General features: G+C 40.3%; 1 protein-coding gene across 5 annotated transcripts in view; it reads left to right on the top strand.

Moving 5' to 3' along the window:
• Positions 1–27,419, top strand: part of DOCK10 (dedicator of cytokinesis 10) — a 263,955-nt gene that overhangs the window by 195,007 nt on the left and 41,529 nt on the right. For all 5 annotated transcript variants that reach the window (XM_066344983.1, XM_066344985.1, XM_066344987.1 and 2 more), the window contains exons 20-31: positions 2,153–2,276; positions 2,469–2,590; positions 2,975–3,061; positions 5,763–5,855; positions 6,260–6,378; positions 8,789–8,858; positions 12,080–12,193; positions 15,285–15,356; positions 17,250–17,396; positions 21,966–22,049; positions 25,431–25,527; positions 27,364–27,408. In XM_066344983.1, coding sequence (XP_066201080.1) covers positions 2,153–2,276; positions 2,469–2,590; positions 2,975–3,061; positions 5,763–5,855; positions 6,260–6,378; positions 8,789–8,858; positions 12,080–12,193; positions 15,285–15,356; positions 17,250–17,396; positions 21,966–22,049; positions 25,431–25,527; positions 27,364–27,408 — 1,174 coding nt within the window. The remainder of the gene's footprint in view (positions 1–2,152; positions 2,277–2,468; positions 2,591–2,974; positions 3,062–5,762; positions 5,856–6,259; positions 6,379–8,788; positions 8,859–12,079; positions 12,194–15,284; positions 15,357–17,249; positions 17,397–21,965; positions 22,050–25,430; positions 25,528–27,363; positions 27,409–27,419) is intronic.

Here is a 27,419-nt window from a genome sequence, read left to right as displayed (position 1 = left end):
TGAGTGACCTTGGACCCCCTCATCTCTAACTGTGGCATGGAACAGGACCCACCCTGGCCAACTCTCAAGTCTGTCTTATTACATGGATAAAAAGAGAAAATTTCATTCTATTGCATTGCTAGTCATTGTATGTTTGGAACTGTACATTGGCTGGTTTTTAAACCTGGTTAGTATAGTGGTATCCAAAGAAAATGTAAGTTTGCAAAGCATTACAGTTCAGGACTTCTCAGAATTACCTGGAAGGTTTATTAAAACACAGATTATGGGAAGCCACCCCGGACTTCTGGATTCCATGTCTGGAATGGCACCTGAGAATTTGCGTTTCTAACATAAATTTCCAGATGGTGCTGATGTTACTGGGAGCGGGAACAGCACTTTGATAATCAGTGTGTTAAATTATTTCCTGAACAATGTGAAAATGAATGACATAGGTAGATAAATGCACAGAGAACCTAATAAACAAGGTGGTAGGCAATTTGCATGGCTCTCTGTCACCTTGTTGCTTGATTGGACTATTCTGGAAACTACGTTGTTGCTGGTATTGAATGTAATGCAGCTTACCTGCACGGGATCCTGGGATTCTGATGTGAAGTGGCGATCAGGAGACGTGGGTCCTTGTCTCGGAAGATCTTATTACTGACCACGTTGTGATCTCAGTGACTCAAAGCCCACTAACATATCTCACCTTGGTTCCTACCTCTCTATCGTCCCACTCAAAAGCCTACTGGGGGATTTAAATGGAAATGCATGTGACAGAGGTTTGGAAACTGTTCAGCACTAGCAAATGTAGAAGGTTTCAACACACTTCTTTATGGGAACATGGCATATGCTTCTCATTCAGTATATTCTTAACCAACATCGATTTTGTTTTCCGTTTATTCAGGAGCACTATAGCTTGACCTCTTCATAACATAGCTTTATTACTTAGTTAAGACATTTTATATATATATCATATATAATATACTACATATATTTTTGTTGTTTTTTAAAAGAGATAGACTCTATGCTTAGTTTACATTATTCATTACTGACAAGGGATCTTATTAATATCTAGATTCTGATCCCATCTGTCTGGGGTAGTGTCTCAGATTCTGCATTTCTAATGAGCTCCCAAGTGATGCTCATACAACTGGCCTATACACACCCTTTGAGAGGCAAAGAATTACTGTCTTCTTATTTTGTGTCCCTTGATGATAGGTGCCTTGTTTACATTCAATATTTATGTCTGTGTGTGTGTTTAATCTGTATTATAATATAATAGCATAGAGCAGTGGTCCCCAATCCTTTTTGGGCCACGGGCTGGTTTAATGTCAGAAAATATTTTCACAGACCAGCCTTTAGGGTGGGACAGATAAATGTATCACGTGACTGAGACAAACATCAAGAGTGAGTCTTAGACCAGGGGTCCCCAAACTACGGCCCACGGGCCGCATGCAGCCCCCTGAGGCCATTTATCCGGCCCCTGCTGCACTTCTGGAAGGGGCACCTCTTTCATTGGTGGTCAGTGAGAGGAGCTTAGTTCCCATTGAAATACTGGTCAGTTTGTTGATTTAAATTTACTTGTTCTTTATTTTAAATATTGTATTTGTTCCTGTTTTGTTTTTTTACTTTAAAATAAGATATGTGCAGTGTGCATAGGGATTTGTTCATAGTTTTTTTTATAGTCCAGCCCTCCAATGGTCTTAGGGACAGTGAACTGGCCCCCTGTGTAAAAAGTTTGGGGACCCCTGTCTTAGACAAATGTAACAGAGGGAATCTGGTCATTTTTTAAAAATAAAACATCACTCAGACTTAAATATAAATAAAACAGAAATAATGTAAGTTATTTATTCTTTCTTTGCGGACCAGTACCAAATGGCCCATGGACCAGTACCAGTCCGTGGCCCAAGGGTTGGGGACCACTGGCATAGAGTATCTAATGAGACATACTACGTATCCTAATTTATCATCATCCACCACAATAAAGAAGTAAAAATTTCAACATCTTAACACACTCCTGCTAGCAGGATGGGTATTGATTAAAAGTTAAATCAGTACTTTTAACAGTAATTATCAAACATAGACCTAAATTTCAGTTAAAGAGTTTTGTCTTGCCCTGACCCTGGGCAAATGATTTTAACCTCAGTCCAGCTATTACTTCTTTTCTTTGCAGGTGAAAATTGAGCTCCCCACACAACTCCATGAGAAACACCACATCCTGTTTTCTTTTTATCATGTCACTTGTGACATAAATGCAAAAGCCAATGCCAAAAAGAAGGAGGCTCTGGAAACACCAGGTACCGACGGGGCACAATCTGAGATTGCTTTGCGTGTCCTCTGTGAGACATGAATTAGAGAGACTTTTAAAAGCTCTGATTTATTCTTCTTGGTGGTGGTTTTGTATTCAGAAATGACAAATAGTTTCCTTTCTCTCCCTCACCATGGGGGTCTGTACTCAAGAGTTTTCCCTTTGTTGTTCCTTTGTGCAGTTGGATATGCGTGGCTTCGTCTGATGAAACATGACCAACTGGCTTCTCAAGATTACAATATCCCAGTAGCCACGAGCCTGCCTCCTAACTACCTAAGCTTTCAAGATTCTGCAAGTGGAAAGGTATTGGATGATGTATAATTTAAAAGAAAAAAAAATACATACATAGGCTAAATGGCATGAGGTTATCTTCTTCCTTTCATTTAAATTAACCCAACCATGTAGTCACGCCTCCACTGTAGTTATGAATCAAGGACACCTAGAGTATTTCAGATACCTTGTTCACTTACTTTATGGCCAGGAGGGATGATCTACTAACAATGGTCCTCTGATACCATGTTGGTCTCATTCACCAATGTTGCTAAATATATTTGCATCTTCTGTTTTCTATCTCTGTAGTCATCTGAAACTAATAGATCAGGATGTCAAACTGACATACACTGAATAACTTGTTTGTCTGTTTTCTCTCAAATCGCCACAGTGACAATGACAAACTCTCTTTTGCAGCACGGTGGGAGTGACATGAAATGGGTTGATGGTGGCAAATCGCTTTTCAAAGTATCAACGTTTGTTGTGTCAACGGTGAATTCTCAGGTGAGTGTGTCTGAAACATCAGCATCTATCTTCTCCAGCACGTGGACTCATATAAGGTATCTCCCGCACTCACAGGAGGACAGCTCGCCTTTTCACGAGGGTCAGAGGAGCTGGTGGTTGAAAAGGAAGAATGTTTGCGGCATAATTATCCCCAGAGGAGGTAGACTGTCCTAATCCATAAAAATCCAGGCACCAAAATACCAAAAATGTATTTGTCCAGGTGACACTTATTTGGAAGATGGTTTGCTTCCACTGACAACACCCAAGTAAAATATAAATGTTAAAAATAAATACTTTGGACTTTTACCTCAAAACTAAGTCTGATTCCCAGTACGTAGCCAAGGCTCTCCTGATAGGAAGACCACGAGGCCGGCAGAACTGCATTTGATAACTGCCTTGGTCAATTTCTGGTTCAGAGACCCTGGACAAGTCTCTGCACCCCGCCCCCGCCCTCCCTATGTCCTCAGCAGGATGATGATAACAATAAAATCTCTCTACTTAAGAGTGTAATGATGATCAAAGTGAGACACTACATATGAAAATATCTCATGAACTAAAAAATGTGATACAAATGCGATTATTTTCATTGTCGGGTTACCATAAACTCAGCCCTTCCACTGCAAGATTTATTTTACCACCGTGTGAGGATGTTCATGGCACCAATTATAAACTACAAAGCAAATTAATGCAAATACCTGGAACATGTATTTCTCCTTCCTTAAATTCTGTGAGTATCTGCTTTCCGTTTTGATACTTCATGCTTCTTTAAATCTAGCACATACGTGGTTGCTAAGAAAAATGAAATAATTTACGACCCACACGTAGACTGCCTCAGAATTTCTCTCAGTAACCTCTGGTGTCTAAGCCAAATTTAATCCTCTTTCCGAATCCTATACCCATAACTTTTTAAAACAATCTTTTCCCTGATGCCATCAGCCCTGGGCAAGTCCCACAGAATGGTCATTCTCAACCAAATTCTGCTTTTCCGTATCTCAGAGTGCCCGAGATATTTTTCTCATTTCCGGCTGCCTTCCCAGGTCTCTCTGTGACTCACCACTGCTCAGCTTTCTCTACGTCCACTTCCTCTGCCCGTGTTCTCATTGTCCTGGGGGCCACATTCATCTCTCATTTATTGACCTCAGTTTCCAGATACCCACAGCGATCTCAGGGCTCTGACCCTCATCTGCCTGGTTACCTCCAAGACTCACCACTCCTTTGACACTCGGTCTTTCTGTAGCCAGGAGGGCAATCTCTCTCTCTCTCTCTCTCTCTCTCTCTCTGTCTCTCTCTCTCTCTCCTTCTCCTGGTTAACTCCTACTCTTCCTTCAAATCTTGGCTCAAATGTCACTTCCTTAAAGAAGACTTCTTTGTTCACTGAACTTGAAGACGTTCTGGGTTATCTTGTCTTACAACCCACATGGCACCCTGTTTCCTGTGAAGCACATATCTGATTACGATCAAATAGGCATGTGTGGAACTGGTGTCAGGCCGCCTGTCTCCCTGGCATCACGGAAGGACCGCAGAGGGAGGGAGGTTTTCTTTACTTTCCATTCTGTCCTCCATGACTGCCAAGGGCCTGGCGCATAGTCAGCTTTTAATCATTAACTGTCCAATAGAAGAACACATGAAATAAAACTAAAAATTTTACATACACACACAGCCACACACACACACAAAGCACACCCATCTGAGGGGAACCCAAACCACAGAGGCCCTTCTAGAATAGACAAATAACACACACCCAGAAAGTGGACTTTTCTAAAATGTTGTATCTCACTTCCCAATGGCATAACTGTGACCCCTCAGCACAAAATTTAGAGAATTTCCAAGATGTCACTCTCTTCGGGAAATTGCATTAAAAGGCGTTAATTTGCTCAGGCTGCCATAACGAAACACCACATACTGGGTGGCTTAAACAACAGAAATTTATTTGCTCACAGCTCTAGAGGCTAGAAGTCCAAGATCGAGGCTTTGGCAGAGTCGATTTCTTCTGAGACCTCTCTCCTTGGCTTTCTCGCTGTGTCCTTCTGAGGTGGAACGTGTCTGGTGCCCAAAATTACTCTTTTATAAGGACGTCAGTTATATTTGGACATCAGTTATATTTGGCCACCCCCACTGCCTCACTGTAACTTAATTACCTTCTTATACAGTCACATACTGCAGAACTGGGAGTTAGGGCATCAACATTCCGATTTGGAGGCACACCATTCAGCCCGTAACAGAGAGAGAGTCCGTGTTACCTCATGACGTTAGTGTGGACTCCTGATGTTTTTTGGCTTGTATATTTAAGTCTGAAAAGATTTCTGTGCATATTAGAACATCCCTATGCATTTCTCATGTGTGCTAAGGAGTATGTAAGAAAAATTGGTAGAAGTCTATGGAAGAAGCAGGAGGAAGAAGATGGGGGGGAGGCAATTAAAGAAGAAAAGGTACAAAGCCAAGGACAGTAATTCTCCGGCCATTGTTGTGTGGACAAGAAGGAAAGCAAATCTATGAAATAAAATACAGAAGAGAGTGAGCTTTGTACTTACGTCACCTCAAGCCTTCCATGTGCCAGGACGTGTGGTGAAGACGGAAGCTCTGTCACTGTCCCCTGCATATTGAGGCTTCGGTCCTACAGGAATGCTCGCTTCCCATCGCCGTGATTGTTACACAGTTTACGTGTCATCAGAAACAAACACTTTTCCTTTTGCTGTTTCAGGATCCACACGTGAATGCCTTTTTCCGGCAGTGCCAAAAAAGAGAGAAAGACATGTCTCAGTCGCCTACCTCACATTTCGTCCGCTCTTGTAAGGTAACATGACGTGCGGATACTTTCGGTGGTCCTCAGGGGAGGTATGGACAGAAGAGACCTTTGTCATTTTCACTGTATAAACAACTAAGAGGTCATGATCATTGAAGAGGTCCAAATGCCTCATCAATTCAGAGAGTAAATGATTTTATTTCACAATTCCTTAACAGTCTGTGTTGACTAAAAGAACAAGCAAAGATCAGAGTTTCAAAATAAAAATAAAGCTGAGTGATTTTAAATTATCATCCTTGTCACATTACCCCCGTGCCTGCATGCCACACTAAATGCAATGAACACAAAGCTACATAAAGGGAGCTACAGTATTCATGATCAAGTTCTAAAGCACACCAGCAGAATGTGCTTTCAACTCAATCACTTCCCCATTGTTTCCTGTCAATTTACTGCAGAACTTACTGAATGTGGAAAAGATTCACGCAATCATGAGCTTTCTGCCTATAATCCTGAATCAGCTCTTCAAGGTTTTGGTGCAGAGGGAAGAAGATGAAATAAGTACGACTGTGACCAGGTACCTCTAACCCTGCCTTAGGAGAGGAGATTTGATCCTCTGTGCTTGCACAGAACTTTGATTATAACTGGACACCTCCCCCCTCCATTGTGTATGTTTGCATTTTGCTTGAATATGTGTCTCAAAATTAAGTATTTCTCTCTCTTGGTTTCTTACCTTCTAATCATCTATTGTTATCATTTGAGTAAAATGTTAGACCTCGATTTTAACTTTTTCTTTGTGACTTTTATTTGGAGGTAATTATAGATTCACATGAAGTCTTAAGAAATCACATAGAGAGGCCCTGGCCGGTTGGTTCAGTGGTAGAGCATCAGCCTGGCGTGCGGAAGTCCTGAGTTTGATTCCCAGCCAAGGCACACAGGAGAGGTGCCCATCTGCTTCTCCACCCCTCCCCCTCTCCTTCCTCTCTGTCTCTCTCTTCCCCTCCCGCAGCCGAGGCTCCATTGGAGCAAAAGATGGCCCGGGCGCTGGGGATGACTCCTTGGCCTCTGCCCCAGGTGCTAGAGTGGCTCTGGTCATGACAGAGCGATGCCCCGGATGGGCAGAGCATCGCCCCCTGGTGGGCATGCCGGGTGGATCCCAGTCGGGCGCATGCGGGAGTCTGTCTGACTGCCTCCCCGTTTCCAGCTTCAGAAAAATACAAAAAAAAAAAAAAAAAAAGAAAGAAAGAAAGAAAGAAAGAAAGAAAGAAAGAAAGAAAGAAAGAAAGAAAGAAAGAAAGAAATCACATAGAGAGATACCTTGTTCCTTTTAGCCAATTTGCCCCAAAGGCAACATCTTGAAAAACTGTAGTACAGTAACACTACCAGGATATTGACATTGGTGGGATCAGGATACAGAACAGTTCGTCACCACAGGGATGGCTCCTTTTGCTCTTTTATAGTCCAAACTGCTTCCCTCTCATCCCACCCACTCTTCATCCCTGGTTACCACTAATCTGTTCTCCATCTCTAACATTTTGTTATTTTAAGAATACACAATTCTTCATCTATACATCTACCGATTTATCTCTGTATCTATCTCTATGTAGATACAATGTAGATACAGATATATAGAATCACACAGTATGATAGTATGTAACCTTTTGGGATTATTTTTGCACTCAGAATAATTCTCTGAGCCATCCAGGCTATTACATCTATCCACAGTTCCTTCCTTCTCATTTCTGAGTACTGTTTCATACCACAGTATGTTAAACAAGTCACCTGTTGAATGAATCTGTTTCCAGTTTGGGATAGATCTGGGGAAGCATAAGTTCTCACGTCTCTGAGAGAAACGCCCAGTGTAATTGCTGGGTTGTATGAGAGCTGTGTGTGTACTTTTTAAGAAAATGTTAAAGTGTGTCACAGAAGCTGTGTCATTTCACATTCCCAAAAAATCTTTTAGTTTTTTAAAAAATATTCAATTTTCCTTAAGCTATTGTCACTTGAAGTTTGTCTATACTGTACATTCTTCCCATATAACTAATCTGTCTGGTGACATGAGCAACCACAGTTTCTTTGTGGAGGCTGTGTTTTAAATCAATTATTGAATCATAGATTACTAATGTTCATTTTTTTTAAAAATTAGTCACAGCATTCCAGAATTACTCTTGGCCTTGAAATGGTTCCAGCCCCTTTTGAGCTCATAGGTATATATATTATTACCACTGTTCAGGATTTGAGTCTTGAGCCTTGTTTTGGAAGTGGATCCCTGAAGCTCTGGAAGATTAAGGTCTCTCTAACAATTCCACAACTAGTCACTTCTGGACCCAGATTAAAAGTCCGCAACTATGTCTTCATTGGATGCTCTTTTCAGCATGAGTATGTGGGTTTGTGCTGACAAGATTCCTAAATACTTCAAATGATAGATCTGGTGAAATCCCAAGCTATTGCTAAACACTGCGGCCATGGAGTAACTGGGGGGTATTCATGTGGAAATATCAACTCATACCCCCACTGCCAGCTAAGGAAGGGAAGAAAAAAGACCCTGCGTCTTAACCTAATTACTTTTTCCAAAAGCATATACATATATTGCCTCTAGGTTGGAAGGGAAGCACTTTTAAAAAGGAATATGATAATTACTTCTAGGTTAAAGATCTTAAGTTTTAATCAGGTACTAAAAATGATTCCTTTTCCAAGAAGACAGTGTCAGCAGACGTGCAGACCATACTAGCACGTGCAACTGGGGCAACACTGAGACATTATTTATGTCCAGTGTTTAGAGATTTCAAGGTTGGAGATGGTTAGCAGGTAATATAGATAATAAATGCTCAGTATTGGGGGATAAGGGGGAGCAAGCCGAGTCTGAAATTGATTCATTCATTTATTCAGTAACTGTTAAGTACCCAATTTTCAAGCACTCCAGTGACCAACCCGATAGCATTTTCGGCCTTCTCCAGAAAGGCCACTGAACAGCTTTATTTTTCCAGGGTTCTGACCAACGTCGTGGCCAAGTGTCATGAAGAACAGCTGGACCACTTCGTCCAATCGTACATTAAGGTATGAAATCACTGCTTGGACATTGGTCATGTGCCCCTTGTGCTGTGTGGCCTGTCTCGTTTTCTGTCTACAATAAGTGGCAAGTTTTGCGCTTTAGCCGGAAGGTGCCCACCACAGTAACATCAAGCATTCCTCTTAGATACTAGAATTCCCTCTCTTTGCATTGATGGGCTAGCTGTATCGTTTGAATGTATAAATATGTAAAAACACGTATGTGAGCAAGTGACTATTTATATGGGGAGAAAAAGCAAAGGAGGAGCTGAAGGAGAAAGTTAATGCCCTGTCCTATAGAAGTCGCTATTGCAATGAATGAAATTCCTGTACAAATGTAAGGACGACTTTTCCTGTTGGTTTGTTGAATGCTCTGTGTTTTCTCTGTAATGTTTTCTTAGCCTTTCTTATTGTTTTCTCAGGCATTATTTCATTCCCCCAGTTACTGTCTATTTGTACCTGCTTCTGGTATGTTAAGTCCTTTATCCTCTGGCATGAACCACGAGCCCATTTCATCATCTGTGCACTGCTTTCAGTGTCCTTTGTCACGTTTCCAGTCTCATTTCCAGTTGGCCAGTGAATTAATGCCCGTGAACTTGCGATGATGTTTGTACATGATAGCTCCTACCTGAATGTCACCTTCCTGATGAAAAAAAGAAAAAAAGCACCTACCCAGAGATAAACAAGAGTACCTTAGTTCACTTTTTGATGCATAGAGAACCTAAAGTTCTACTTTTTCTGTGCATGGATGAAATCTTTTTGAGACACAGATCTTTTTAATTAAAACAATATACTCACTAATACCTATGGCTAGACATATACCCATAGATGTTAGATGTCCAGAGAGGTGACTAGAAAAGAATTTTGTTTTATTTTTGTGCTAGAAACTTCCTTTTTTAAAAAATAGCCCATATGCCAAAAATAGTCCCACGATCATTTCCCTTTGATCTAATCTTGCCCAATGAGACCTATGCTTCATTTGCAGAAAAGCAGATTCAACTAGAGATGCCTTTTTAGTTTGCTCTCTGTTTAAGATGGAGTCTTTGCCTAGTTTTATAAAGTACTGATGAATTTACAGTCAACAGAACTGTCTATAGAACTTTCACTGCCTCAGTGCTTACCTCTGTTTCCCATTCCACTCTCAAAAGAGGCTTAGACCAAAAAAAAAAAAGAACAAAAAAAAATCCCTCCAGAAAGTCCTCTCCATTTCAACACGAGTATTATGTACCTTGCTCCAACAGAATCATTAAAAATGATGTTAAGAACCCATTGTTGTTTTGACATTTTTGTGCCGGTCAAGCCTAGATCTTCTGAGAACCTTACTGTGAGGTCCCAGTTTCCCTGTGTGACACTCTTGGAGAGGTAGAATAGAAATGTATCCTGAGATGATCTTTATTTTTAACCAAGATGTTTGAAAGATCCCAATGCGATCATCTGATTTTGTAACCCAGCAGAATGCTGACTTAGCATTCTCTGAGGGGGTTCAAATCCAGAATTCCACCTAGGTGGAATTTCAATCTGATAACAGGTTTTTTGTAACACATTTTGATAAATCTAAAACACATGCAGCCTAACAAATATAACCAACCGTAACTGGAATTTTAGTCTGAAAAGAGCGCTACAGTAGCCAAGGGAAACGAGATGCTAGTCAAGGTTAAATAGTGAGCTGGAGCAGTCAGCCCCTCTGGACTTCACTTTTCTCCCCTATGAGTTGGGATGGGGCGGCTCAGAGAGACATCAGCTCGACGGGTCTGTGTGGACACCGGTTCTAGCACAATAGTTGACAGTCTGACCTTGACCAAATAGTCTGATTTTTTACTTTTGGTGGGAAAAGTTATTATTTAACCTATCACTAGATACTAAGCCCTACAGGTAGGTGTATAATGAAAACTGTTGGGCTGGTATTATACATGCTGTGATGTCCTTGAGAGATGTGATAGTCAATGCAATGAATATTTATTCAGAAGCGAACTAAACACCATTTCAAGTTCAGTGGTGCTAAATGCTGCTAACTCACCCCATTTACAAATATCCAACACACACACACACACACACACGCACAAACATATACCATGTTTTTTTTTTCAAAATTGCATGTCTAAAGTTAGTCTGATGAAATGCCATGTTTCACAGAAACTCATGGCACTAACATGTTCTAGCCAAAATTTTACAGTAAGAATATTTTAGAGCTAGTTGTAATGTCCTTGGGGCTAAATAATTGTGCAAGGTCCTAGGCAGTTCTGACATTATCCTCACATGAGTCAGAATCCACGAGGGGGGAAATCACGTTACTCTGAGTTTAGCTAGTTTCTCGTGTCGCTTAGCTTTGTCTTTCTCTTCTGGGAGGAGCTCGGAGAAGCCAGGCCCCCTCAGGACAACTGAACTGTCGATGAACTAGGAAGTTCAAACAGATAGTGACAGGTGTATGTGCCTCTGCTTTGACTCTCTTGCCTGCCTTCACTCTTGATTATAACGGAGTCTGAATTGTGAATATTCTGAAGAAATGATCTCCCTAGGAGCAAACCCAACTCATAAGTAAAATATATATTATAATTCAGCCATACACAATTTATGTTTGAAAAAGACGTGCAAAAATTGATGCTGATTTCCTTTAAATGAATGAAGAAATACTAAAAACTAAAACCATTACAGGCACTCAGAGGTGTGTGTCAGAACCAGTCTTCTGAGAAATAAGAAAGTGAGCAGCATGTGTTATCTTACTGACAGCCAATATTCATGACCCTCTGATAGCTGTGTCTAAGCATGAGATGGCAGACCCTGGGCGTGTGGGGCGCTCACTCCTGGCTTCTGGAAGGCACCTGCTTCCCCACTTGGCTATTTGAGTGGGTGCTCTACCCTTTCAGGATGAAGAAATGCTACCATGCCACCTGTTACCAGTGGAAGGAAGGAGAAGGGGAAATGTGTCCTAAGTAGGTGGGTCAAAGCCCTCCATGTTTCCTTGAACCTGCTAAATTGCTCTCTGACTCTTTCTTTTGATTTCTACACAAAGAGTTACAAGGAGAGCTTAGGTGAGCCAGGCCTTGCCTGTGCAAAGCCCTAAATAGGAACAGGTGTGTACCACTCTTATCACTGGGCCTTCATTTATTTCATGACAAAATCAGGCATGAACAGATAACTTTGAGTTATGAGTTATCCATGCAACATAATTTTTGAAGAATTGTTTTTCTTAAAATCATTTTACTCATTGTACTTTTTTGGACTTTCTTCAGTTTGTGTTCAAGACCAGGGCATGCAAGGAGAGAACGATACATGAAGAACTGGCTAAAAATGTGACTGGTCTTTTGAAATCAAATGACACAACAACAGTTAAACAGGTCCTGAAGGTAAGGAGTTTAAAGATGATTCTTTCATATTTAGTGTGAGGTTCATTCTCATTCCTGGAAGGCCGTAGACTCCACTGATTTTCACAAATCATGTCTCTTATAGTTTCTAGCATATGTTTCGCACTGAAACTGTAGCATATAAAAGTATTAGTCAAGAGAGATGTAAGTCAGCAGAACAGATCCCCTTAAGTAGAATGGGCTCATTGGGCCTAAATACAGAATAAATGCCTATGAAGAGTTACCTAAAACACTGAAAAAATTCTAAGTGTGGCAAATGTAAAGTTTGTTGTGGGTATTAGGCACAGTAAGAGGAAATATACCAACAAAAGGATTAATGATATATTAATGAATATACGGACAACAGAGAGGGAGCCAAGAAACAGCCACTCTTTGACCCCAAAAAGTTGAAACGCATAGAGAAGAGATGGCAGAAAGTTTACTAAAAAGACAACTCTAAATCAAGACAGAAGAGTGAACTTAGTCCCCAGCTTAATTATCTATCATGACTTGACAGATGGATAATTGATTAGGAAGCAACGAGAAAGAGAAGGCAGGATCAATAAGCATCAACATGAGTTCACTAAAATCAAATTATCCTGAGCCAAGCAACTTGTTTAAATTAACCTTACGAGCGTATTTATTTAGTTAATTCAACAAATACGGGTTTTAGTGTCTACCATATAGCACGCACCATCTTTGGCACTTGGCAAGCAACAGAGAATAGAAGATCTCTACCATCAGTAGAGCTGACATTCTACTGGGAAATAAAAACAGTCAACTGAAGACTCCATAACGAAGTGAAATAAGTCATGCATTAGAAGGTGTCAAGCAGATAATGGGCATTGGGAACACTGAGGGTGCAGGGTGGGGCTTGCAGATTTAAACAGAATAGTCAGGATTTCACAAATCTTGTCAACCCAGTAAATTAAAAATATAAAGTAATAATAATAATAAAGAATGGTCAGGATAGAGCTCACAGAGAAGATAGTACTTGAACAAAAAAATGGGAAGGGGCTGTGTCTGTCTCAATCAGTCTTCTGGAGCGAGGACTATGGACTCAAAAGTTCTTAGCATCATGGTTTTGTCAGTCTAAAATTGGTTATAATCCAAATGCTTTTCAACAGTAAAGCATATAATAAGTACATTGTCACTAGTTAGGTGATGTCACAATGATATGGGACCCTCAGCTGTGTGATTCAACATAAACGAACCTCAAAACAGAATTAGTCAAATGAAAAAAAGGCAATCACAGGCGAATACACACAAGATGATTGCGTTTATAAGAAATGCAATGGCGCCTGACCAGGCAGTGGTGCAGTGGATGGAGCGTCGGATTGGGATGCGGAGGAACCAGGTTCGAGACCCCAAGGTCGCCAGCTTGAGCGCAGGCTCATCTGGTTTGAGCAAAGCTCACCAGCTTGGACCCAAGGTCACTGGCTCGAGCAAGGGGATACTCAGTCTGCTGAAGGTCCGCAGTCAAGGCACATATGAGAAAGCAATCAATGAACAACTAAGGTGCCACAACGAAGAATTGATGTTTCTCATCTCTCTCCGTTCCTGTCTGTCTGTCCCTCTTTCTGACTCTCTCTCTGTCCCTATAAAAAAAAATGCAGTGGCAAACAATACTAAAGGTATTTCTTCAGTGTATAACATTGGCAGCAAAACTATGAAGTTAAGCAAGGAAACGGCTAGCACAGAATTCAGAACTGTTTGCGGTGGAGGAGAGGGGAAAGAGAGAAGAGGAGGGGGTGCCCTCTTTAAATGCTACATATGCACCAGCACTTTTTGGATCTGGGATAAATATCACCCTTTCACCTTTCGACCCAAGAAAAAAAGACCTCCTTCCTGGCGCAGGTGTTGGCCTTCTCGAACTGCACCCCTCCCCATCAGGACATGGGTGAGAGTAGCCAAGAAAAATGCTCACTGGGGCCTCCTCCCGCCCCTCGTGAATCTCTGTGGGTCCCCCCAGCTCCTGCGTCATGGGCCTACTCAGACTTCCTTGCTAAGTCCATACTCCACAGGGAACATCTTCATACCTCAGCGCAGCCTTCGAGCCTGTTTGCAGTGGAAGGGAGGAGCTAATTTGTGGATAGCACTCAGATGTGCATGCTGGGCGGTCACACGTGGACCAGGCCGTTGCAGTGCAGGACAGAGCCTTGGGTGACAAGAGGGGTAGGCCAGGGTTTTTCCTTCCCCAGGGCCCCACACTCTGGTACAGCATTCAAGTTGTCATGGAGTTATATTTGTCAAAGTACGATGATACGATGATCAAACAGATTTGTTTGTTTGTTTTTTGTATTTTTCTGAAGTTGGAAATGGGGAGGCAGTCAGACAGACTCCCACATGTGCCCAACCGGGATCCACCTGGCATGCCCACCAGGGGGCGATGCTCTGCCCATCTGGGGCGTTGCTCCTTTGCAACCAGAGCCATTCTAGTGCCTGAGGCAGAGGCCATAGAGCCACCCCCAGCGCCCGGGCCAACTCTGCTCCAATGGAGCCCAGGCTGCGGGAGGGGAAGAGAGAGACAGAGAGGAAGGAGAGGGAGAGGGGTGGAGAAGCAGATGGGTGCTTCTCCTGTGTGCCCTGGCCGGGAATCGAACCCGGGACTCCTGCATGCCAGGCCGACGCTCTACCACTGAACCAACCGGCCAGGGCCTCAAACAGATCTTATGTAATACTTTGTCAGCACGACTTCAACCTTTTAGATATTTAGACACGTGGCTTCCATTTTTAATCTTACCTCGAGCCCTGGAAATGTTAGGGGTGGGCCTGGTGTGATATATTTTAACACAAGGTTTTCGGTTTTGTTTAGATAAGTGTAACAGATAGAACATCATAAATAGATATCTCATAGGATTACTCCTTAATTAGCCACATCAAGAAAAGTGGTAACTTCTTTTAGCTTGAGCCTTCTTTGAGAGGAAGGGGGAACTGATATGTTGCCATTTGCTTTTTACTGTTAAAACTTCGATAAAGATCAGCCTAACACCGTGGAGAATGTATCATTTCTATTACAAATGATAAAGAACAGAATGACCATTATTTCACCATAGGATAACGAATGTCTTCCTGGCTCTTCTTTTCCTAACAGCACTCCTGGTTCTTCTTCGCCATTATCCTAAAATCAATGGCACAGCACCTGATTGACACAAATAAAATTCAGGTAGGATCCTAAGTAATGCTGTACTCCCCAACACGTATGCCAACGGACGTGTGGTCAGTAGTTCCATTATTGTTTGCTCTGTAAACCTTAGCGGTGCATGTGCACTGCCTCTTAAGTGGGAGCAGTGATTGGGTGTCACGCTTGATGCTCCATGGTTTCGTTCCTGCAGCCCACAAGGATGGGGTCTCAGAATTTTACAGCTACATGGCTCAGCCTAACAGTGATTTTTGTGTTTCTATCTATAGTGAAAATGGAAGCCTAATTTTAAAAGCTAACTGGTGAAGATGAATGAATCTTACTGATGTCATGTCACAGGGCTGTGTAAATTCGCAAGCTAGGGACTCAGAAGAAACCCTAGCAGCCGGGAACTTCCCCCTCATGTGCAGGAGTTTAGACAGGAAGAGTGGGTCCCTGGACCCGAGGGCGGTCTGCAGGGACCTACGGAGTTTTATTCAATGTATTCTATGTCATCTCACAGCCAAGCCATTGAGCATTTTGTGGCAAAAATCTCTTGACTCCAAGGTCCAAGAACCACCAGCCATGGCAGATGCTGTACAAACTTTCAGCTATAAGTAGGGTCTGAGGATCTGACATAAAACATGGTGATTAAAAAATCTGCTAAGAGTGAATAATCTAAATGTTCTCACCAATAAAAAGAAAAAGGATAAATATATGAGGTGATGTACATGTTAATTAACATGATGAGAGGAATTCTTTCACAATTTCACACTGCACATAAGCATCAAAATATCATGATGCACATTTACTTTATTTATTTATTTATTTTCCAAGTGAGAGGAGGTGAGATAGACAGACTCCCATGTGCGCCTCAACCAGGGTTTTCCCAGCAACCCTATCTGGGGCCGATGCTCTGCCCATCTGGGTTCATGCTCCCAACCAAGCTATTTTTAGTGCCTGAGGCGGAAGCTCCATGGAGTCATCCTCAGCACCCCAAGCTGATGTGTTTAAATCAATCAAGCCACTGGCTGCAAGAGCGTAAGAGAGAGAGAGAGAGAGGGAAGAGGGGGAGGGGGGGAGAGCAGATGGTCTTTTCTCCTGTGTGCTCTGACCAGGAATCAAACCCAGGACATTCACATACTGGGCCAACACTCTCCTGCTGAGCAAACAGGCCCACGCCATGATGTACACTTCAAATATCTTATAATTGTATATGTCAATTATAGCACAGTAAAGCTGAAAAAAAATTTTTTTAAAGACTAGCTGGAATTCTTATTAGAGAGCATTTCAAGCCAATATTTATATGCATTCAGTTATTTATTCATTGATTTCTTATAGTTGTTTATTAGGGGATTTCTTGTTTAAAAACTCAAAGTAATTGATTTTAACTAAACAGAAATATATGTCAAAGATAATCTAGAATAATATTTATTAAACCATTAATAGTATTTATTTCCAGAAAAAGAAGAGTAGAATTAAAATGTGAGAGGTAATATAGTTAATAATATTATATTAACTATGAATGGTGCCCAGTTTGGGGAGGGATCATCTTGTAAGTTATATACATGTCTCGCCACCATCCTGTATCCCTGAAACTAATATGATATTACATGTCAAATGTAATTGGAAAAAGAAAAGATGTAAGGAGTCAAAAAAGTTACATTGTTTTAATAGTTTGCAATTAGTATATATTATAATTTACTGTTTTAATGAAAAATTTAAAATTTTATTGGCCAAAATAGAAGGAAACATTAAGTGGAGATGATGGAAATCGTGTCCTTAAGATTAAAAGGGCTTTTATTTTATTGTCGCATTCGAGTTTTACAAAGGACTCTTTGATGATATATAAAATGAAATAACTCTTTCAGTTTCCTCTTCTGCAGGCTTAGTATTTCACACGCTCCATTATAAAGAAATCATCCATTCTTTCCTTAGCTTTCTCGGGCTCAGAGATTTTCTGAATCTTACCAAAATGAATTGGACAATCTTGTAATGGCCCTAGCTGATCACGTGATTTGGAAACACAAAGATGCCTTTGAAGAAACAAAAAGGGCCAATCACAGCGTTGCCAGATTTCTTAAGGTACAGTCATGTGAGATCACAGTTCCATTCAAGCCACTAGGCCAGGCATGGCCAACAGTTTTTACCCCCGGGGCCAGATTAGAAAGAAAACTTTTTCACTGGCCAGACGAAATATTAAAATTAAAAAATGTTAAATACAAAAACGATTCGTTTAAGTAAACAAAATTTTATTATGTAATTTGTTTATGAATAAATGTTAGTGAGTGAAAAATTAATATACAATATTATTTTAATAAAAATATAATTATATACCGTATAAATATCCAAACTGTATCGCAATCAATCGAAACAATATTTAATTAATAGAATGAGCTTGAACGGGTCATATCGCAAATAAAACAATTATTTCGTTTTACAAACAGCCTGAACACATTTTTAGTTATCAACTGCAGCTATTGTCTATGCTACAATGCCACTTGATTCAGCACACTTGACCACAAAAATAACGAATTGTTTGACCTTGGGTGCGCACTGGTAAACTCTGCCTAGAAGAATGTGGGTTTCACATTGCCGCTAAACGTCAAACAGTTCATATCGAGTACAGACAAGTACAAAAGTTATAAATCTTTATAATGGATTTTTTTAAAAAAAATAAAGAAGTATCGCGAATCCATCCGATCAATTATTGGAAGTTAACCCTAGATTAGTCACACACGCAGAATTCTTTTCCGCGTATCACTATCTTCTTAAATATCTCGATTTCCAATAATCAAAGACGCTTCTGCTTCTGAGTAGCTGAGATTTTAAAGTAGTGGAGAATGTTAAAAATTTAATCGTGGGCCACATAAACTCATTACACGGGCCGGATAGGGCCCACGGGCCATATGTTGGCCATGCCTGCCCTAGGCTAATGGACGCAAGATAGTCTCAATGTTAATTCATTTATAACTTCGTTTATGACAAGTAGTCACATCTGACACTGTTCAGTGAATACTTTTATCCATATATCTTTCCTGCTTGAAATACTTTTATAGTGTTTTTTTTTTTCCCCAATCTGGAGCCTTAGTTGGTCTTTTAATTCGATCTAAGTTCTTTTTTAATGTCTGAAGCACTACTTCAAATTATATACCCTATTTGTTTTTATCTTAAAGTTATTTTTGTTTTCATCATTGTGCCTCTTACCTTTGCTTTTATCTTACTTACAGAAAGAGAAATAGATGGTCAGGGAAAGTGGGAAGAAGATAAAGGAGAAAAAAATTACTCTAGTTTTCTACTACATTTCAAGACCTGTGGGAATCAAGCTTATTGCTACACTCTAGTTCACGTGAAGTGCTTTACAAAAAAGGAAATTTGGAAAAAGTGACATACTGTTATATATCTAAAAACATCTGCAATGTTCTTCCCTACATTGTGAAATATGATGGATAGGCAACTCTTTAAAAAAAAAAAAGACACTTTATCTACTCTCTTTGGTTTAAATGCTCTGAATTAATGGAATAAATTTATGTTTTCCTGGGAGCTTATTTATGCAAAGTTTGATGCTGGTGGTGTTTGTCTAACATGGGGGTAAATAAGAAATGTCCAAGATAAGAAAAGACAAGATGAAGTAAAAGGCGAGTGGTGGGTGGCACCAGTGGTTCTGTGAACCTGGCAGAGAAAGAGCGCCAATCGCAACAGATAAACAAATCTGGTCTATAAAGTACGTAGATCACACAGGCTGCACATTGAAAACGATACTTACCCTATTCCCCCATGTAGAAGACATACGTTGTTCTGAAAACTTGGGGTCTAAAAACTGGGTGCGTCTTATACAGTGGTTGTCGATTTTGTTACTTGCATTTCCCGCTTTTTCAAGCTTGTTTTTGTGCTTATTGTTGTAGGTGGATAAAACTTGAGTTCAATAACTTTATGCAATACATTTTTTCTTCAAATTTCAGGCCCCAAAATTAAGGTGCATCTTATACATGGGAGTATCTTGTCCATGGGGAAATACAGTATATGTGAAACATTAGCTTAATGTGTCGCACATTATAAAAGCCCAGAGTACACACGTTGTTTTCAAATTTTTGTTTTAATAACATTTGACAAAAAAAAAAACTTATTTTAAAAACTTTGTAAATTTTATCAGATGAATCATTTGAATTAGGAGAGAAAATGGGGAAAGGAGAGAAAGTGATTTTTTTTAATGTAAAGTTGAATTTATTCATTTGACACAATGCCAGTGAATTGGTGAACTTTGAGCTTTTAGCTGCTCAACGTTGCACATTCCCGACATTGGCATTATAAGTTTCTTATATTCCCAGAAATCTATTAATGGTTATTTACTCATTTGGGGCTTCCAATGACTTTTACCTCTTTCAGTTATGTAATTATATGTGAATGATCAAATTCTACAAATTAGTTGTCATTGGAGTTTAACAAATGAAATGTAATACCATAGTTGTGCCAAGATCTTTTTCCAAGAACGGAGAAAGCATTATATCTGGTGTGAGCATATAAAAATGTCCCAGCTTAGAATGTGCCAAAGCCTGCTATAAATTCTTTTCTATTAGTGTAAAAGGTTAATATAAATTAGTTGAATACAAAAGCAGAGAGACCTCTTGAGGCCTCACCAATGGGCAGAAGAGGCTGCGCCTGTGGTTGAGAAGATGCCGGGAAGGACCAGACACCAGGGACCCACGGCAGGAGAGACACGCTGGATGAAGCTGGAGCTGCAGGATTGCTCTCTGCAGGGAGAAAACAAACTGCTGGTCTTGTCTCTTGGGAATGACCCCCTTTCCATTCACTGCCCTTTGCAAATGACCCCCTTTCCATTCACTGCCCTTTGCAAATGACCCCCTTTCCATTCACTGCCCCTTGCAAAGAGGGTGGCAGGTTCACCATATAGAAGGTGCTTCTCCAACCTCGAGAACCCCAAAGTGGGTTTCTCTAGATCCCCATCTCCTCCATTCACGGATGCTGGAGCTTAGCCTCCTTCCAAACCCCACAGGTCTGCTCTCCAGAGGAGCCCCAGTCTCCCCTGGGAGGCCGTGCTTGCCACTGCTCTGGGTCAGTGACAAGATCACCAAGCCCTGCGCTTCCCAGTCAAAGGGCCCTGGCGTCCTCACCAAAGACATCCTCAGGTTTCTGTTTCTCCTCTTCCTTGAGGAGTTTCTGAATCTAGAGCTTACAGTTGTACTGAATGGTCTTCCTCTCTCTGGAAGGGGAGACTCAAGCCTCTCCCAGCAGAAGGGAGATGGACAGGTCTTTGGAGAGAGCTCCCTGCTGGAGATATTTCAAAGGTAACCGCATTGGGACTTTCTCCTACACATGGCGAGCCTGGCAGGCTCTGACCCAGCTGCTGGGAGCCTGCCTAGTGCAGGAGAGTCAAAAGGGCCTCTTCTTCTCCCCTCCTGCCCTATGACTCTGTATCTTCAGAGCCTGTGGCTATCTATACTCAGGTGTCCACCCCTCCCCGCTGTTCTTCTGGAAGATGAGAAGAGGCATTGAAAGAACTTAAATTCATATTAACAATGAAGATATACATGAGGCAAAATACTCCACAGAAAAACACTCCACAAGGAAAAGAGGAAAAGAGAGGAAAAACAAAAAAAAAATACAAATGACAACCAATAGAAGAAATTGAGACAATAGCTCTTGTTTACACACAGGCATATTTCAACAGGAGACTTTCTACTCGGTATATTATGTGTAGAAAGGTTTTATAACCAGTCCTTCCTGAGACAAGAGACTTGTGAGTAAAATTGAGGAGAGATCCCAGAAATGCAAAACCATCACACTGGACCATCCTAGACTCTTTGGGACAAGAAAGAAGACTCCATCCTGAGTGGAGCGGCAATGAGAAATTTTTCCAAGTCGTTTTGTATGCATGCGAATGGGTAGAAGGAAACAAACACGACAGTGACCCCCAGGTGGCGATCAGCTGGGATGCCACAGGATACTCATCGGTAGACACAGGGCGGGCGGCATGGCCACCCGTGTTTTGGAGATAGAGCGAGCACTGTGCCAACCGGGAATGTTTGCCTGGCTCCCTCCAAACTACCTGCTGTTTAACTCACTGATGATAGTTCAGGGAGTGTGACAACAGAATAAGAGAGACAGTGAGCGCTTCCTGATGGAAATCTCAGGATCTCTTACCTTCTAATGCAAGCTGCCTTGGCAGAAAAGCTCTTCTGTCACAGGAGGCCGATGAGATTTTAAAAGGTCTTCCGGACCCATCTCTGCCACCCCTGTTTCTGTTCCTTCCCAGAGTTTTACAGTGCAGGAATCAAATGGAGAGCAGTAATAAAATATAACTAACTGTCAAAAAAATAGACAAGTAAAAGCTAAAACTTTCTAAACAAAAAAAGGAAGAGGCTCTAATATTTCATTGCAAAACTCTAAGTGATGTTGTAAAAAATCGATTCATATGGGTTGGTAACTTTCTGATGTGTGTACTGTAGCAAACATTTGACTTAGTTGTCATATGTGCACAAATCCCTAAACATAGTTCAGAGATTTTTAAAACACTTATGATACAAGACACTGAGTTAAATGTTATTTTATCTCAACTAGTTGTATTACCTTTTCTAAAATTTTTAATGATCCTTAAAGTAAAAATGTTTGAATTTAAAATTTTATCTTTTTTAGCGCTGCTTTACATTTATGGACCGGGGCTTTGTATTTAAGATGGTGAACAATTACATCAGCATGTTATCCCCGGGAGAGGTCAAGGTAAGAACCGAGTGCAGAAGTATTTGTTTTCTCAGCTGTGGCATTATAAATAAAGAAATTGGTCTCTGTCTTTATCTGCCGAGAACATTATCTTACCCATTCTCTTCATCAAAAGATAATTTCTATACTAAGGACAGGCAATATTTTGTATTTGTATTTTATAGTTATTTTTTAAATGGATTTTATTGGGATGGCATCGGTTTATAAAATTATACAGGTTTCAGGTGTACAATGCTATATAATACATCATCTGTATACTGTACTGTGTGTTCACCACCCCAAGTCATGTCTCCTTCCATCGCCATTAATTCCTCCTTTCTCCTCTTCTACCTCCCGCATCCCCTTTCCCTTTGGTAAGCGCCATACTGTTGGCTGTGTCTATAAGTTTTTTTCTTTGCTTAATCCTTTATCATTTTTTCACCCAGCCCCCAACCCTTCTCCCCCTGACAGCTGTCAGTCTGTTCTCTAACTATTAGTCTTCTTCTATTTTGTTTGTTAGTTAATTTTGTTCATTAGATTTCACATATAAGTGACATCGTTTGATACTGGTCTTTCTCTGACTGGTTTATTTCACTTAGCATAATACTCTCCAGGTCCATACGTGCTATACCAAAGGTAAGATTTCCTTCTTGTTTTACAGCTAAATGGTATTTCATTGTGTGAATGTACCAGAGCTTTTTTATCCACTCATCTACTGATGGGCACTTATAGTTCATCTGCCAAGTTAGGCTCCCAAGTTCTTCCTTAATGGGGGACAAAGGACAGTGGAATGGAAGTGTTTCCATTTCCTTCTATTTCCTGTGGGTGGTGAAGGGGTTGCTCTTTTCAGCTGCTGTTTTTATAGAACACTTTACTTGGCACCATCTTAATTTTAGCACTGAAAGTCCCACTCCTTGGAAATCCCTCTGTCTTGGGCAAAATGGACAGCTGGTCACCCTACCTAAATAGGGGTTACGTGTTGGGAGACAGTCAGGGAATAGCATTCTCTAGAGAGGAGTGAATCTCAAAGTGTGTTTCCTAGATGAGTGAGGTAGCATCAGGTCAGAACTGACATCTGTGTTGTAACAATACTTTCAAATGGTTCTTATGTGTACTCAATTTTGAGAACCCCTGAGCACATGTTGAAGAGAAATAAGCCAGGAAGTGGGGCAGGTCATGAAAGGTGAATCAGTGTAAGTTCTTTGGGTTGCAAGCAACAGAAGCTTACTCTCATTTGAATAGAAGGAAATTATTTGGAAAGATATTGGGAGTACACAGCATCAATGAAAAGAACTAGAGACACAAGAATAATTGCAAATGAGGAACCATTTGGCCAAAGTCTGCTACTGCTTAAATGATAACACTCTGCTTAAGATTTGCGTTCCAGAAAGGAAATGTGTGGTCAGCCTGCTTTGGGTCACATGTCTGCTTCTTAAGGAGGAAACACAGGGCATGTGAATTAATAGTTCCTCTTTAACTTTTACTTATTGGGTAAAAGGTAAGTCTCAAAAGGGAAATTATCTATCCAGGTTTGGAAAATAATAGCCAATGGAGAAAGATCAAAAGTAAATAATGGGCCAGACCAGGTGGTGGCACAGTGGATAGAGCATCGGACTGGGATGCAGAGGACCCAGGTTCGAGACCCTGAGGTCACCAGCTTGAGCACAGGCTCATCTGGTTTGAACAGAGCTCACCAGCTTGGACCCAAGGTTGCTGGCTTGAGCAAGGGGTTACTCAGTCTGCTCTAGCCCCACAGTCAAGGCACATATGAGAAAGCAATCAATGAACAACTAAGGTGTCGCAACGAAAACTAATGATTGATGCTTCTCATCTCCGTTCCTGTCTGTCTGTCCCTATCTATCTGTCTCTCTGACTCTCACTCTGTCTCTGTAAAAATAAATAAGTAAATAAATAAATAAATAAGGTCATCTTGTAGCCTTTCAGGTCATGCTTAGGATCCTGAATGTTATACTTTTTTTGTTGGCAGTGTTGATCAGAAGAATAACATAATTATGTATCATTTGGTTTGGAGCATCCAATTCTCTCTATAAATAATTATTGAAAGAATATTCTTTATTAGTGCTCCAATTATGCATAAAATTTTCAGACTATATATTTATATATAATTCCAGTAGACCTAAATTATATATTTTTTAATGACCAAACAGAAGGTTCTCAATAAAGAATAATCAACGTATAATCTAATTATGCTCTTCTTCACTTTGATATACAAAAGATTAAGTCAAATACAATCATTTGTAAATTTCTATTTTAAATTAGTGACTAAAGTTGCCACAAAATATAATTTTAAAATATCTAAGCAAGAGGAATATATTTTATTTTGTGAGCTGACATTAGCAAATGTAATGTGCACAATCTGAGTCTTAAAAATTGATTAATTTCTGGCCCTGGCCAGTTGGCTCAGTGGTGGAGCATCGGCCTGGCATGCAGGAGTCCCAGATTCAATTCCTGGCCAGGGTGCACAGGAGAGGCGCCCATCTGCTTCTCCTCCCCCTCTCCCTCCTCTCTGTCTCTCTCTTCCCTTCCCGCAGCCAAGGCTCCATTGGAGCAAAGATGGCCCGGGCGCTGGGGATGGCTCTATGGCCTCTGCCTCAGGCGCTAAAATGGCTCTGGATGCAACAGAGCAACGCCCCAGATGGGCAGAGCATCGCCCCCTGGTGGGCATGCCCGGTTGGGTGCATGCGGGAGTCTGTCTGACTGCCTCCCAGTTTCCAACTTCAGAAAAATACAAAAAAAAATTTTTTTTGATTAATTTCTTTCATATGATTGAAAATAGAATAGTCATAAACATTTTGATTATCCGTACTTATGTGGTTATTCTCAGCTCGTGTATCACAGTTGCCTTAGACCATGTCTGGACTCCATTTCTCACTGTGCTATTCAAAACATTACTGAAAAGACAGACCTGTTTGGAGGAGCAGAGAAGAGGTAGAATTAATAACGCATCCTGGGAACAAACACCCTAAGGAGAGAGATTCTGTTTCATTTTTGATTATCTGCACTATTCTCTTGGATCATAGGAGCTGATTGTAGTGATCTGTTCTATGACCTGACTGCAGTTTTAGAGCTCTGTGCATTTTCTCAGAATAAACATGTTATGATATAAGCCAAAAGAAGCAAAAATAAATACAGAACTCAGAAAGGTAGGTTACAGATGAGCTTACTTCCTGAGGAGGTGTTGACCAATCCCTCCGAAACAAAGAGGCTGGCTGCATTTACCACTTCAGAGGACAAAATTCTTTTGACTTTAATAATTTTCCAGCCAAAGTTCACACAAAAGTAACTACATCTTTATAGGTACAAGATTCAAGTGCGCATTGTTAGTTTTTATTAACTTTCTTGGTGTGTAGATAATCATCATTCTTCTTGTCTATCTTTCAGACCTTGTGCCAGTATAAATTTGATTTTCTTCAAGAAGTATGTCAGCATGAGCACTTTATCCCTTTGTGTCTTCCCATAAGATCAGCACACATCCCAGGTAATAATGCCCAGAGTTCTCGTCAGTTCCTACAAATTGGACACTTTAGTTTTTTCCTTGCTTCCCTATTTCCTCAGTCTTAGTTTTGTCTGAAGTTGTCTCACATGGGCATTAGACCCAGATAATCAGAGTAAAATGCCTGTAGTAATGAATACACTCGATAATTCTCATTTTTGTCTGTTTCCTTTTTCATTAAAGAACAAGAAAAATTATAAGATTAGCTTTTATTTTTATTAATTATAAAATTGGTGATTGTAGATCAAAGAATTTTAACCTAAAGCCATACTCTTTCACCATATTGGCCCCAAAAGACAGATTTCCTTTGATTTTGAGAGATAAAATTACACAAAGGAAATGTTATACTCTGTGAGTATAAATTCACTTAAAACGATCAGTTAATATGTACAATTATGTGAGAATGCAATTCCTCAAAATGAATTTGAGACAAGATTGATACCTTGGAAGAAAGGAAGGCAGGCAGGTGGGTGGTCCATTGTTGATATCACTGGGTCAGAAACACAGAGATGGTATGCAGGTCAGAACTGGCCTCCACATTTTGCTTGTTATGCTTACTATAGTATATATGTTCTACAGAAAATATTTTCATTTGTTACATTTAGAATTATATATCATCTATATAATCCTCTACCATACTCATATACTAAGATGACCGTGGTAGAGCATGATTATCACCTACCCAGATATCAAAAACTCATCAGCCATTAAGATGCAAAGAAAACCCTAAAATGATTTAGAAACTTTCTAAAATTTTAGTTTTCTTAAATTTATTGGGATGACATTGGCGAATAGAATTATGTAGGTTTCAGGTGTACAATAGTATATAATACACCATCTTTATACGGCATTGTATATTCACCATCCCAAGTCGCATCTCCTTCCAGCACCACACAAGGCGGGGCAAAAGTAGAGTTACCACTGTGAGTATGTGCAACACAATTTATTCTTGTATTGTTATTGATCAATTATTGTATTATTTTCCATACGAACAACTGTAAACCAACTTTTGCTCCATCTGTATAGTTGACTCCCTTTACCCTTAAAATATTTCACTTTTAAGCAGTGAGTAAATTATTCATGGGGTGCAGTTTTGCTCTTCACGGAAAGCACAAACTGAGAAGATTAAGAGCCTCCTGTGTCTTTTATAACTTGCACTAATGTTTTGGAGGGAAAAAGACAGTGAAGAACATTATCCAGCCTCTCAAAGTCTTGTCATTGTCAACTTCACAAGCTGCACACATTATGCTATTCTTTTCTAATTTATTAAGCGCAGGTAATGTAAATGCCTTTCTAGAAAACGAACCAAAAAAAAAATGAGATAGAAATGTTATTTGGGCAATCACATTTTTAGCTTTTTGTTTTGTTTTTGTTTTTGTTTCATAAACGAATGCCCAGTTGTTACTGGGGTACCCCGGCTGGTTAAGATACTGAGGAGACTCAAGCCGGTGCTGGGTCATTTTGATCCCAGTTGTTTACTCCTTTCAGTAGCTCAGAAAAAGTCCTGATGGCCTCTTTGTAGATCTGATATTGTCAACAGTGAACATAAAAATGTGTGTATCATAGGAAGCGTTATTTCTGATGGAAAAATAGGTGCTCAAATGGAAAACTAAGAATGAAAATAATCCCGTTCATGGCATTCTTTTTAAAGAGACAGACAGACTAAGGCACTTGTCTTGTAAAACAAAACTTTATAGAAGTGACTCACATTTTAGGACCGTATATTTTAATTTTCAGTATATATTACACATGGTTAATGAACATAGTGTGTATCTGAGTATGGATATATGTAAACTTTTTGTTTATTTGCATTAACTCCAGATCCTTTGACACCTTCAGAGTCAACTCAAGAGTTACATGCATCAGGTAAATAATAA

This window comes from Saccopteryx leptura, chromosome 7 (assembly GCF_036850995.1).
Source record: "Saccopteryx leptura isolate mSacLep1 chromosome 7, mSacLep1_pri_phased_curated, whole genome shotgun sequence".
In the NCBI taxonomy this organism is placed as follows: domain Eukaryota; kingdom Metazoa; phylum Chordata; class Mammalia; order Chiroptera; family Emballonuridae; genus Saccopteryx; species Saccopteryx leptura.
Note: the sequence above shows the minus strand (reverse complement) of the source record. Positions and strands in the feature narration are given on the sequence as shown.